At 36.2% G+C, this 14,489-nt stretch overlaps 1 protein-coding gene across 2 annotated transcripts in view; it reads right to left on the reverse strand.

Annotated features, from left to right (window-relative positions):
- The window catches only part of FBXL4 (F-box and leucine-rich repeat protein 4), a 55,177-nt gene that overhangs the window by 24,390 nt on the left and 16,298 nt on the right, over positions 1-14,489 (reverse strand). For both annotated transcript variants that reach the window (XM_010834735.1, XM_010834734.1), the window contains exons 4-5: positions 11,298-11,542; positions 4,349-4,562 (exon numbers count right to left, since the gene is read on the reverse strand). In XM_010834735.1, the coding sequence (XP_010833037.1) occupies positions 4,349-4,562; positions 11,298-11,542 (459 nt within the window). The remainder of the gene's footprint in view (positions 1-4,348; positions 4,563-11,297; positions 11,543-14,489) is intronic.

Here is a 14,489-nt window from a genome sequence, read left to right on the forward strand (position 1 = left end):
TGAGTCTGAGTGAACTCCGGGAGTTGGTGATGGACAGGGAGGCCTGGCGTGCTGCAATTCATGGGGTCGCAAAGAGTTGGACATGACTGAGCAACTCAACTGAACTGAAGCTACATTTCTTCATAAAGTTAAACTTAATCAGAATATTTTTTAAATGAGGTGTTATCTTGCTCAGAGGGTATCAAACTTTACAGCACACAAGGCAATATAAAACAGTAAATATAGCAGTAAAACACAGGTGTGTCATAATTTCAGGATGCAAAATCTACTCAAGAAAAGTTAGCTGACAATTTTACACCCTCATAAATAGTGAGTCACTTCACCATGGACTAATGAAAACATGGACTAACACTATCTTTAAACTGGCATTCAGGGACAAAAGTCTTCTCATTTTACAGATAAAGAATCCTGGAACTTGAGAGACTATGTGAAAGAGATCACCAAGAAATCACTAAGCTTGTTACTGGTAGGGTTAGAACTAGCATCAAAGTCTTCTTTCCACCAAGTCACCAGTTAAACTCTAGCTAAAATTCTGTCCCAAGTCAGGAATACTATATTCACATTTCCATGGATTAGTTTAAAAACTATGTCAAGCTAAAGATATCTACTCTGATCTACCAATAAAAAATCTATACACCCAGATAGTTTTATAGGTAAATTCTATCTAACAGATAATACTCATTTATTACAGTTATTCCACCACTCTAATTGCAGAAAGCAAAGGGAAACTATAGAGCCTCTTGAAAGGTGAAAGAGAAGAGTGGAAAAAGCTGGCTTAAAACTCAAAATTCATAAAACTAAAATCATGGCATTCCAGTCCCATTACTTCATGGCTAATAGATGGGGAAAAAGTGGAACAGTGGCAGATTTTATTTTCTTGGACTCCAAAATCACTGCAGATGGTAACTGCAGCCATGAAATTGAAAGATGCTTACTGCCTGAAGAAAAGCTGTAACAAACCTAGAAAGTGTATTAAAAAGCAGAGACACCACTTTGCCGACAAAGTCAAAGCTATGGTTTTCTCAGTAGTCATGTATGGATGTGAGAGTTACTATAAAGAAGGTGCCGAAGAATTGATGCTTCGAACTGTGGTATTGGAGAAGACTCTTGAGAGTCCCTTGTACAGCAAGGAGATCAAATCAATAAACCCTAAAGGAAATCAACACTGAATATTCATGAAGGACTGATGCTGAAGGTGAAGCTCCAATACTCTGGCCACCTGATGCAAAGAGTTGACTCACTGGAATGAGAAAGATTGAGGGCAGGAGAAGGGGGCAACAGAGGATGAGACGATTGGATGGCATTACCGACTCAAAGGATGTGAGTTTGAGCAAACTCCAGAAGATAGTGAAAGACAAGGAAGCCTGGCGTGTTGCAGTCCCTGGGGTTGCAGAGAGTCAGACACAACTTAGCAACTGAATAACAAATATCAAAAAAGAAGATGTCAATGTCACAAATCCTTTTTGACAAGATGTTACACTCCAAGCTCCAAACATGATAAAATGGCGTGAAAAGGAAAAACACAGCTCAATTTCATTTAAGAAAGTAGATGTAAAAAGTATTGATAAATAAGTCTTAACTCTTAAAGAATGTTTACTGTGAAACAGGTACTGTTGTAAACTCTTCATGTATATTAAATCATGTTTATTCTCACAACAACCATTTGAAAGGTATATTATCATTATATCCACTTATATAGAAGGAAACAGGGCATCAAGAAATTTCCTCAAGGTAATATAATTAGTAAGTGATATCCAAAGTAGAATCCAAATCCAGGCAATTTGGCTCAAAAATATTAGGAAAATAGCCTAGCTATGTATTAAGCTAAAACATGTAGGAATTATCCCAGGAATATAAGGACTGTCCAGCATAAGTCATTGTATTAACAAATAAAAGAAGAAAAAAGATCAGGGTGGTAATGGAGGCTTTAAAAAATTTTAATATAATACACATTTTTGATAAAAATAGTCTTACTCAAATGATATTTATCACAAATAACATCAAACAATAGATAAAACTAGTAAGTTACATGAGGAGTTATCTAGTTCACTAATGAAGTCTCAGTGCCTACACCAGTACCTGCCACATATTTGTCATATAAATATTTAAAAAAGAAAAAATTCCCTCCATATTAGAAATAAGATTGGTATACCTATTGTGACTCTATTATCCTACATTATTTATGAAGTTCTACTTAGTGTAGCAATACTTTAAACATTGGAACAGAAAGAAAAGGTATATTAATTTCCAGATTATACAATTACATCATTAGGAAACTCAAAAGATATAAGTTATTAGAACAATTATAAGCATTCAGATTTCTTTGGAAGGAATGATGTTAAAGCTGAAACTCCAGTACTTTGGCCACCTCATGAGAAGAGTTGACTCATTGGAAAAGACTCTGATGCTGGGAGGGATTGGGGGCAGGAGGAGAAGGGGACGACAGAGGATGAGATGGCTGGATGGCATCACGGACTTGATGGACTGAGTCTGAGTGAACTCCGGGAGTTGGTGATGGACAGGGAGGCCTGGCATGTTGCGATTCACGGGGTCGCAAAGAGTCGGACACAACTGAGCGACTGAACTGAACTGAACTGAACTGTAGGGGAGCAGATACAAGATAAATATACAAAACTCAATTTTTCTTTATATGAAAAATAACCAATTAAAATGAAAGAAAATAGTGTCTGAGACTATGAAAGACAAGGGATAAATTTAACCAGAAGGATATAAAATCTAAATGAAGAAAACTATAACATGCTCTTGAATGTAAAACAAGACATATATGAACAGATATGAAATCTTATTAAAGAGCAAAATGAAATATAATAAAGGCACTCCCAACAAAATCTTTGCTGAAAGATATAGCTGGAAGAATAATAATACACAAGGATTTCTTTTAAGTTTAAAAAGAATAGAGAGAGAAGACCTTCCCTACCACACAGCAAAACATATACAGAATTGCCATAATAATGATTATTACTCTTACTACTGTTTTAGCAGATAATATTTATTGAGAGTTTATTATGTATTTGGCATCCTCTAAGTACATTTCATGTAAATGATTCTCAAAATATTTGGCCAAGGCAACATTCAAAGCAGACAAGGGTTCACTAGAGTGGAGAGGCAACTGGTACATCATTTTGGAAAAGTAATTTGTCTATCTTATTCATTTCTTTAAATATTTACGGAATGGCCAATCTTTACCAGGTACTATACTAGATATCAGGAACATGGCAATGAAAAAGATAGACAACTGAATGAAACATATATCCTAGTCTAAGGAGACAGATGATCATAAGAAAACCAACATGATGGTCTAAAGTTGTTAGAAAATATACTAGGTGATATAATATGACAGAAGCCAACCAGAAGAGGGTGGGGAGGCTACCTTTTATCAATGCCTAAGAAACCATCTCTGAAAAAAAAAATATTTAAGTAGGACACTGAGTTGAGAAGAGGACAGCCATATAACAAGCTGGAAGAATATTCCAGACAGGCATAGGACAAAAAGCCATGAGCTGGGACTGGATCAGAATGTTCAGGGGACAGAAAGAAGGCCAACAAGACTGGAATAGAGGAAACAGGTGTACAGCAGTAAGTGGATGTTTACATTCTGACCAGCAGTACCACTTACAGAACTCTATCCTATAGCAACAATAGCCAGTATATAGAAAACTGTGCAAAATAATGCTAATGCTAGATGGTTTGTAAAAGAAAAACAGCTGGGAAAACTGAAATGTTGACCATTTGGGGAACAACTAACTGAGTTGATCATGGTAAAACATAAACTACACAGTTAATGAAAAGAGTCAGGTGGTAATATATATAATGGTCTGGTAAGATGTCCTAGAGCTAAGTGGAAAAAAAGCAAGGAGATCAATAAATATTACGTGACTCCACTCTTCTTTAATGAGACTCCCAAACTATGTATTAGGAATTTTAACTGTGAAGTTCGCTCCTGGATGAATTCCACTTTGCTTCCTCTCACTCCAAGCAAACGTCCTCCTACACACTTTCCTCCCAGCACTTTCACGAATTAATTCCCTGCCAGCATTTCAGCTCACCTCAGCCTATTGCTTGCTTCTTTACCTAGAAACATGAACAGCATTACAAAAATTTTAAGAGCACAGAGGGTAACATTTTCCTAAATTGAAAAACAAAGAAACAACAAAAAAAATACTATAGACTAATTATGAAATGACTGAATCAGCTCTAATTGTTTTAGGATAGTCAGGTGGTGTCATAAACTTAACTTATTTAAAAATCATAAATCATATTATTATGAGCAATTACAGGCAACTGATCATTCCGTTGGTCATTATATTACTAAAAGTATAAATCTTACCTCTACTTTTGTTCGATAGAGAACGAGTCGTTTCAGGCCGCACAACTTGGCGATGTGGCTGAAAGCTTGAGGTGGTAGTTTATCACAGGAGGAGAGATTTAAGTCCTGTAGATTTGGGCACATCTCAGAAATAATCTCCAAGCAAGTTTCATTAAGGAAGTGGCTGCAGGATAATTCAAGGCGCACTAATTCAGATCCACAGACCTTCAGAAACCTGTAAACACAATGCTCCGTGTGAATTTCATAAAACTAAAACATATTTTTTGCAAGCACTTTGGAATTATATCAACTCTAAGCAGACACCCTCAGAATAGATTTCTATCAGGGAAAATAAAAAAAACTTGTTTCACTTAAATTCTCATTTACTGCCTGCCGAAACAGGCATGGTTAGGCTACAATAAATCAACCTGAGAAGATAAAATGGATTCATATCACATAAAGTCAGCTACTGTTAAGTGGGAAATTAAGAAAGCAAGAGGGTGTATTTCTTCTACTTACCTGTAATTCACACCTGAGCTGGTAGAGCCAACAAACAAAATATAACAAAACTCTCAACTTCTGGAAGATATTTCTTCCTAAACAGTACCCTAAACAGTACTGGATAATTTATTTTGAACAAGGCACACAAAGTGACCGCTCTAACTAAATGACCTCAAAACAGATCAGACTAGCCTCCTCTCAACTCAGAAAACTTCTGGGTTGCGTCAGTCGTGTCCAACTGTGCGACCCCACAGACGGCAGCCCACCAGGCTTGCCGTCCAAGGGATTCTCCATAGACAGAAAAGTTTGGTGGATTCCTCTGTTCATGTGGTCGCAGAGGCGGATGTGACTAAGGGTGTGTGCACATGTGCGCGCATTTGTGCACACACCCACCCGCACACACACAGCACTCCCTCAGCAGTAGAAGGCAGACTAGAAACATGTAACAGCACTCACCACACTGCTTGTGGTTTTGAACATTCTACAATAACGTGAAAGAAGTCTGTAAAGGCCAGAGTACCCCACAAATATTAACAATGAAATCTTAGCCAACACACAAACAATAAAAAATGTAATCGCTACACATTTATTTTAAATATTGCATATAAGTCAGTAGCCCACACAGCTTATTTACACCCAAACATCCAAGAACATCTGCTTATTCTTAATCCATTGCAGTCTATGTTCTGCTTTCCCTAAATTCATCCTTTCCTTTTAAATGCCAAATCAAAGGGCCTTTTTTTCCAGCCCTTGTATTACTTGATTTATTGGGGCATCTCACACCATTTCACACGCCCTCCCCTTCCTTCAAACTCTCGGGCACTCTTCAAGCTGTCCCCTCACCTTGATCTCCTCCCACGTGTTTCACTACTGTTCTCTGCTACTGTACTGGCTAAAAGGACAGTTTACATCAAGCACCTTCAGGGATTCACTCAACAAATATTAACTGAGCTCCTACTATGACCCTGCGTTACTCTAGACACTGGGAAGTTGGCGGTGGGCAAAGTCCCTGCTCTCATGGAGCTTACTTACATTTCAGTAGGAGAGGCAGACCATGAACAAATAAATGAGTAAAATTAATAGTATATTAGAGAGTGAAGAGTGCCAAGAAGAAAAGAAAAGCAGAGAAGGACAACAGAAAGTGTGAAGAGTAGACAGGGAAGCCTCACTGAGGTGAGTCAAGAGAAGCGAGAGGGGGAGCAAAGCAGTTCCCCAGAGAAGTGGCAAGCCGGCAGCAGCAAGGATGACAGCTCAGAGGCAGGGCACCTCAGACAACGCCTAGAGTTGGGAACTGCAAGCAGGCACAAAGTGAGAGGCAGATGGGAGCAGATCGGAGTGGTAAGGGGCAGGTCATACAGTGTGTATCCTATAAAGACTCAGGCTTTTATTTTGAGGGAGACAGGATTCTCAGACATCAGAGGGTTTTTGAGCAGAGGTGTGGCACCACTTGCTTGTGTTTTAACAGGATCACTCTGGTTTCTGTGTGGAGAATAAGCTGAAGGGGAACAGGGGTGAAAACTGGGAGATCATCAGGACACCATAACCATATTCAGGGAAGAGGGGATGGTGCACTGGATGGAGGTGGTGGCACTGATTGTGGTGCTCAATATTCAGACTGGGGATCTATTTCAAAGGGAAGCAATGGGTACTAAATTAACAACGTATCTTCTACACGCTGAACTGAATGAACTCAGCTCCTCTGTTTCTCAACCAAAATTCATTCTTCTGTTAACCATAATTTCCTTATTTACTGATTTGTTTACATTGAGTCTATCTGTGGTATACTTAGTACTTAGCATGATGTCAGATGCATAAAAACACTTGATGAATTTGCTTAATAACTCTTCCAATTATGAAAATGCATTTGAGGAATTTAAATTTCCTCTACTCTGGAGCAGACTAGGTTCTATGGACTCAGTATTTTTCCTTTAAGAGGGTCAAACTAGGACATATAACAAAATGAACATTTTTACCTTACTTTGAATATACATTGTAGTTATGGCTAGTTCATCATCATTTAGAAGCTAGCAATCTAGAAATGAATGTAGGGCACCAGAGATCTAGAGTATCCTATTTGGATTTGATCCTTCTAAAATTATTTGCAGATTATAAAAGTTAAATGAGTATATTAACTCTTAAAATCTTTAGGCATCTTATCTATTGAAGGTCTTCATTATTTGGCAAAGCACGTTGTTCTACAGTTCTTTTTAGTATTAGACTTGGAATGCTTTGACACCCCTTGTCTCTTTTCTCTCATTAATGAACTCTTTCCTTCTAAAGATAGCAAGCCAATCATCAGAAAGCTGTTAATAGGCTAGAAAACTTCCCAAATTGATTTAATGAATGATAGAATTTGGAAGCACAATAATGACAATGATCATGCTTATATCACCTTTATGACTCTCTCCCTTTTTCTATATCCTATATTTTTATTGAGTAGGTTATTTAGTCAATATCCCCATAGTCAACTCTTCCTTAACTTATGAGATCTACACCACCGGCTTTTTCATATTTCCACTACAAGAAGGCAGAAATAGCAGAATCAATTAATTAGCTGAACACAACTCATTTCCTTCCTTAATGTTCCTCATAAAGTTTTAACACATAATTACAGATCTTAGTCATCTATTTATTCATCTCAATTGTAATACTGGTCACCTGAAAAGAGAACTATAGCTTGTTTATTTCCTGAAGCCTGTTCATTTCATCTTATGAATTCTCATCAAGTATTTCTTGATATTGAGGATATTATGAGAAAACCTAAGTTCAGATAAACAATCCCAAACTAGGTCTCCTGCTATGAGAAAAGGAGTCTCTGGAGAGAGAAATAAATTGCCTATCCTTATAAGGTGAATTAATTTGTCCAGAGTGATACAGGTACATAAGAAGTAATTTACTAAATGGTAATTTGTACCCTAAAATAATTAACATTACGTGAATAAATGATTTAATCTGAGTTTATTCATCACAAAATAAAAGGCACCAAACCTTACAACCTGCCTGAAGTTTCAAGGTAAAGAGGAGAATTAGGTATAAATATCCATGGCTCTGAATCCTAATCTCATGTTTTGTAGCTGGCCCTCACTGAGTTTTATAAAACAGTATATTTAAGATATTTTTAATTCCAAATAGCTGGAGCATTATTTACTATATCAGATCCAAAATAAAGTTATTAAAAACAAAACTTCTTGCTTAACTGTGTACGGCACCATCCAGCAATGGTAGAAGGACATGAAAAGAAACTGTCGTAAATGGTCTTTAATCTCTAGGAGTTGACCATCAGAAAGATACAACAGTGTAAAACATTGGCAGGCAACTGAATAAACAAATATATGAATACGCAAAAAGCTCTCTATTCCATAAAACTGTAGTTTTGTGTCAAAACATCAAATCCTTAAACCTAAAAAGCATCCAACAATGTTTTCTGAAGGGAACAAGTAGATGGGCTAGGGGTAGAAATCTCTACATAACTGAGGTGGCGCTCAAGGTGATTAGTTTGAGCAACTATCTGAAGAAAAACTATAGCATAAAAAAATGAGTCTAAGGCTTTTTGAACATCAAAATGGTATAATTAAGCCTCAGAGCACAAACAAACAGGGTGGCAAAGGAATATCCAAGACTTTAGGGAGTGTATTGCAAGAGGAAAGTGTAATTACAATAGATGTGACTTTAATGAATAATGATATACATGAGCAGGACTTGAAGTTACAAGTCACAAATCTGTAGATAGAACAGGATTTTAATAACTGATTAAAAGTTTTAAGTTCTCATTATTCCACTTCCTCTGCTATTTTGAATAAAATAAATTTCTAACTTCTTTAAAATGCAGTGAAACAGTTTCAGTTTGTGAGGATAAGGTTTTTAGGCAACAAAAATTACCTATATCAAACTTTTCCCAAAGACTTGCTCAAAAGGCAACTCATCATCATCGGTTTCTAGTTCAAAAATGTACTTTTTTTCCCTTTAAAGTATTATAAATAAGCCTTCTTCACAGTAATGAGCATAAATAGACCACACTTACTCATAGATTATTCATTAATAATCAAGCCATGAATATTTATTGTTTATTCTGGGAATGCTGCCTACAAGCCATAATGACTATCAATTCAGCAGTCAAGTCAAGGGGGCCAACAGTAATCAGTAGGCAAAGCTCCAGTATCTCCCATCCCCAAAAAGACTCTCTCTCCGTTATTTCAACTTTTTCTTTTCTTAATGGGAACAATGACTATGCTCAAAGGAATGCTATCAAGATACATGGTTTTACAGGCTGAAATACTCCTGTGAAATATGGAAAACTTAAATTTATGTATGTACTTTTGTGATTATTCAAACAACTCCACAGCAACTAAAGGGGCAAATTGAAAATGGAAGAGAAATTGCTGATGAGAAAGTAGATTGGAGCTTTAAACTTATAAAAGAAGATCTTTATCCACTGCACGTCTAAAATTCTTAAAATAGCATTGTGAAGTTTTCTTCTAACAACTTATGTTTCTGCTAATGCACCAGAAGAAGCTACAAAAAGAGAATTTCTAAAAACTGATTTAATATTATCTTTATATTTTACTCATTATACTATGGGTATATGCCACATTTTGCCTAGGAAGTTGGACTTGGTCATTCATTACCAAAGTTTTCTTTAATGTCTTTACTCATTAGCTGCCTCCCTGCTATTTTATTTATAAAAATATAGGAATGATATGTTTAAATGTTTATCTTTATATCTGTATTGTTTTTGTAGTAGGAACTATATCATCTACCTCTTCACGTGGTCCACAATACTTACTATAATGCCTTACACACTACACACCAACAGTGAAAACACACACATAATAAGTCCCAAATAGTGGGAAACATTTAAGAAAGAGCTATGAGGGGAATTAAAATACCCCGAAGTCCTTATAAGGTAAAATACTGCTTACTGATACCAATGGTTCTATCTGCTCTCGGTTAGTCTTGGTTTATGATCCATAGTGTACTCTCTGAATACCCACAGTCATCATTAGCTTCAGTTCTTCTTGGTCCCAATAGCAGTGAGGACAATTTGCCAATGAAGGGTGTGTTTGCAGAAAGGGAAACAGAAAGGACTAAGCTGTGTTCCAATGGAGAGCTGTCAAAAATCCAGCAATTTTCAAAATGTGGATTCTATCAAAATTCACCAAAATTACACTGCCAAAAAGAAACAACTCATTTTCTTACATATATATAATACCTACTATTATATATATATATATATATATACCCCCTCTTAAGCAAATTTACATAATAAAAAATAATTTTGTATACACAGCATGTTACAGAATCTTTAGATTCTGACCCTCAAATCCCAGAACACTTTATCTAAGAACCCCTTCCTCTAGTTCTGTTTCTGGCAGAAAAGAAAGAAACCCAGTGCATCCATGGTTTCAACATGTGCTGTAAGCCATTATTGCCTGTGTTTTTTTAATTTGATGCACAAATTATTAACATTAGCATTTTGAACACATTGGTGCTATTTCAAACATGATTTCATCTGAATCTAAGGTATCAAATATTTATTTCTGGAACTGCATCTTTAATTTTATACTCTAAGTCAAGGAGAAACAAAGCTCAAAATACAAATTTCTAATTCATAAGCCACTGGAATGCATCCACTTGGGGATGTGTGTAGGGAAAGCTGTAGTTCATTCTAACTTCTAAAAACACGATAGGCGATTATTCGTTAATCAAAAATAACAGGTAATTCCCCCAAAGTGTCTATTTCTTCATTATTTAACTTAATGAAATGGATTATACTGTAACTTACAATGAGAATAACCATCATCAAGGTTAAGCGAAAAACACCTGTTTGTATCACAAGAAAAAATGACTATGGCGTTGCTAAATGAATATGCACGCGTGCAGGCTTTCAAATGTTTAACAGGTGACATTTAATAGTAAGGAAACTAAATGCTTAAATAGAAAGGAGCAGAAACACCTGGGCAGGTCTGCAAGTGTGGTCGCCTATTTAACATGCAATTGCATTTTCAACATAATTAGTTTAAATGAGCTTCTAAATTTGGGTGATGTATTGCACATGTAATTAAGATTTAATTAAAAATGTTCTATAATAAATTGTTTTCCATTTCTGACAAATCACATTAGAGAGATAGATTTTGATTTGGAAATAGTTCTTAAAATGTGTTAATCATCTGTGCTGAAAATATGAGAAAGAAAAAAAAAAGGAGCTCTGTTGAAAGTTACTTGGGATTTTGAACAATTTGAGGTAAAGGACATAATTTCCCCTTCATCTTATGAAGCTGAGATGTAAGAGGATGGCAAAATGAACTCATCCACTTTTGTAAGCAGAAGCATTCTGAACAAGATACACAAATGTATTTCTCCTGATTTCTATAAAGTACATGGTACATAATTTCAAACTTTTATTATGTTAACTACTATATAGTAAGTACAGTCTGCTGGTAAAATAACCTCAACGAGGCTTGGCACTAACCTGCTAAATCCCGCAACAGAGATGAATCCCCTATTGCCAGTCCAAGATAAATTAAGCCACTGCACAAGAGTGCAGCGAGCCTGCAGAAATTCTAGAGAGGTGTCATTCAGTTTCGCCCAGTACGGTTGCAGATTGAGGTGGATGTACTGCAGAGGATCACAGCAATGTTGGTTCAGTAGTTTGCAAGTCTGTGCTAATCTACACAGGTCTGGTAGCGTAAGATGATTCAGAATCAGTTGAATGAGCTACATAAAACAGAGAAACCAAGTTCACCCAGACTGAAAAAACAGTATCACTTTATGAAGCATATGATATGATCTAATAAAGAACAGTATCATACATTTTATAACAGTATTTTCACATACTAAATAAATCAATATTCAACAGAATTATCCACATCAGTAGTACCCATACATACATAAGGCTATATATATTACATTTCAAGAGTGTTCACTGTATACTCAATTCATGTTAGTTACTCTTTTTTTTTTAACAGTGCAAAAAGTATATATTGGTAATTGAATAATACAATTTTTCACAGACTTAACCTTTACTGAACATCGATTACACATCTATCACTGGTGATAGAAGAGCTCCCCCTCTCAGGGTTTTCAGAGTTCAGTGGTATGTTGATAAGGACAATGACTGTTTTAATAACTTTGCTAGGAGCATAGACTGCCACTAGAGCCTGACACAAGATACAAGCTTAACCGCAGTAAAAGTAGACTTAGACCACGAAGGCTCCACTTTTAAAGACTGAGGCAAAACTGCGGAGAGGAAAGACTAGTTGGTGGTGGATTAGGTCAGAGAGCCTCACAGAGGAGACTGGATTTACACAAAAAGCAGTGAGGAGTCTCTAAGGGATTTGAGCTGCAGAGTGATAGAGTCAGATTTGTGTTTTAGCATTGCAGGGAGCACTCCTGGAGGCAGGAAGGGAAACCAGCCAGGGGGCAACTGCAGAATTCCAGGGAAGAGGAATCAGGAGCCTGCTTAAAGCCACTGGCAATGATGATGGGGTAGCTAACAAATACCAAAAAAAGTATTAAGGAGGAGGAAACAAAAAGATATTTATCTCTAATTCTAATAGTTTCTTTGAACTGTTAGTAGTTCAAGATTTGTTTTTTCTTAATGGTGAACAGTTGGGGGCTTCTAAACTAATTTTCAAAGAATCATAGCTAAGTAGCCTATTCTGAACCAAGAAACACAAAGAAAAAAAATCGAGTATTTGCTGAATGGTAAAAAAAGAAACCTCTAGATGAGAGAGAAGGATGACTTTTTCACTTAATGCAGTGCACTTATCTAGCTATACTTTTTGATTTGTGATTATGCCCTTTAACCTAAATGTTCTTCATCAATTTATTTAACTATGTAAGCCCGGTGTTATTTTCAGGTCAGAGTAACCCTGTGTGAGGCCAAAGTACAAAAAAGAGTGACAACAATATATTTAAAATAAGCTTAAAAAGTACATATAAAAAATGCACACTGATTATACACATATTAAGTATAAGAAGGCTTGGGGTGTTTTGTTATTTATTTTTAACATGTGAACTTGACTTTTGAAAATAACATTAAGGGGTGTGGGTGTTTGTGTTATAAAAACAGGGAAATACAGGGAAATTAAAAATTAGTCTAAACTCTCACCATCCAGATGACATGCAAACTGTCGACACGCAAAATATTAAACAAATAACAAGAGAAAATTCAGGTAAAATATTAGAAAACCCAAACACTGCAGGCAGGTATAAAATGATAAGTTCTTCCCTCTCTACCCTCAAATCTAGTAATCCCTCAACCCCTTGGTAAACACTGCTAACAGTTTTTCTGCTCTTTTCCAGATAAATATGCATGAAATTCTATTCCTGGATTTGCACCAAAAGAATGATACTTTATACACTGTTCTTCACCTTGCTTTTCTCATTGAATGATGTATCTTGCAGATATTTCTACATTTGCACACACAAATCCACCCCATGCCACTTTGTAGATATGACACACTAATTCAACTAATTTCTCATTGATGTATCTCCTGGTTTGTTCCCTACTGTAAATAACACTGCAATATCATTGTGTGTATGTATGCATATCTTGGTAAATTTTGCATATATATCATAGGGTAAATTTCATGCACTTAAAAGTTTTGATATAAAACAAAATTGCCTTTCGGAATGTTTGCATCAATTTACACAAATAGTTTATAAAAGTACCCATTCACTCGTAACCTAGTATGAGTGACTAGTGACAGACTAGTATCAATACTTTTAATATTGCCATCCTGAAAGGCAGGAAAAGGAAAAACATTAAAAAAAAATAATAATAACAAAAAAACAGCACAAAAATAGTAGGGCACTGTCATCTTAGAGTTTTGTTTGTTTTGCTTTTAACTACAGAAATGTAACTCTTGCCAAGGGAGTTCCCAATGTTTCCTTCTTTCTTGTTGGTGTCTATTCTATTCCATTTATTTCTCCCATAGCAATAGCCCCCTGGGTCAAATAAGTAAGTTCTGTTCTGTCTTTTTATGTGGCATGAAAAGATGCTCAACATCACTCATTATCAGAGAAATACAAATCAAAACCACAATGAGGTACCATCTCACGCCAGTCAGAATGGCTGCCATCAAAAAGTCTATAAACAATAAATGCTGGAGAGGGTGTGGAGAAAAGGGAACCCTCTTACTTTGTTGGTGGGAATGCAAACTAGTACAGTCATATGGAGAAAAGTGTGGGGATTCCTTAAAAAACTGGAAATAGAACTGCCATATGACCCAGCAATCCCACTGCTGGGCATATATACTGAGAAAACCAGAATTGAAAGAGGCACGTGTTCCCCAATGTTCACTGCAGCACTGTTCACAATAGCCAGGACGTGGAAGCAACCTAGATGTCCATCAGCAGACGAATGGATAAACAAGTTGTGGTACATATACATAATGGAAAATTATTCAGCTATAAGAAAGAACACATTTGAGTCAGTTCTAATGAGGTGGATGAAACTGGAGCCTATTATACAGAGTGAAGTAAGCCAGAAAGAAAAACACCAACACAGTATATTAATGCATACATACGGAATTTAGAAAGATGGTAACGATGACCCTATATGCAAGACAGCAAAAGAGACATAGTGTAGAGAACAGACTTTTGGACTCTATGGGAGAAGGCAAGCGTGGGATGATTTGCTAGAATAGCACTGAAACAT

Source organism: Bison bison, unplaced genomic scaffold, assembly GCF_000754665.1.
Source record: "Bison bison bison isolate TAMUID 2011002044 unplaced genomic scaffold, Bison_UMD1.0 scf7180017864035, whole genome shotgun sequence".
In the NCBI taxonomy this organism is placed as follows: domain Eukaryota; kingdom Metazoa; phylum Chordata; class Mammalia; order Artiodactyla; family Bovidae; genus Bison; species Bison bison.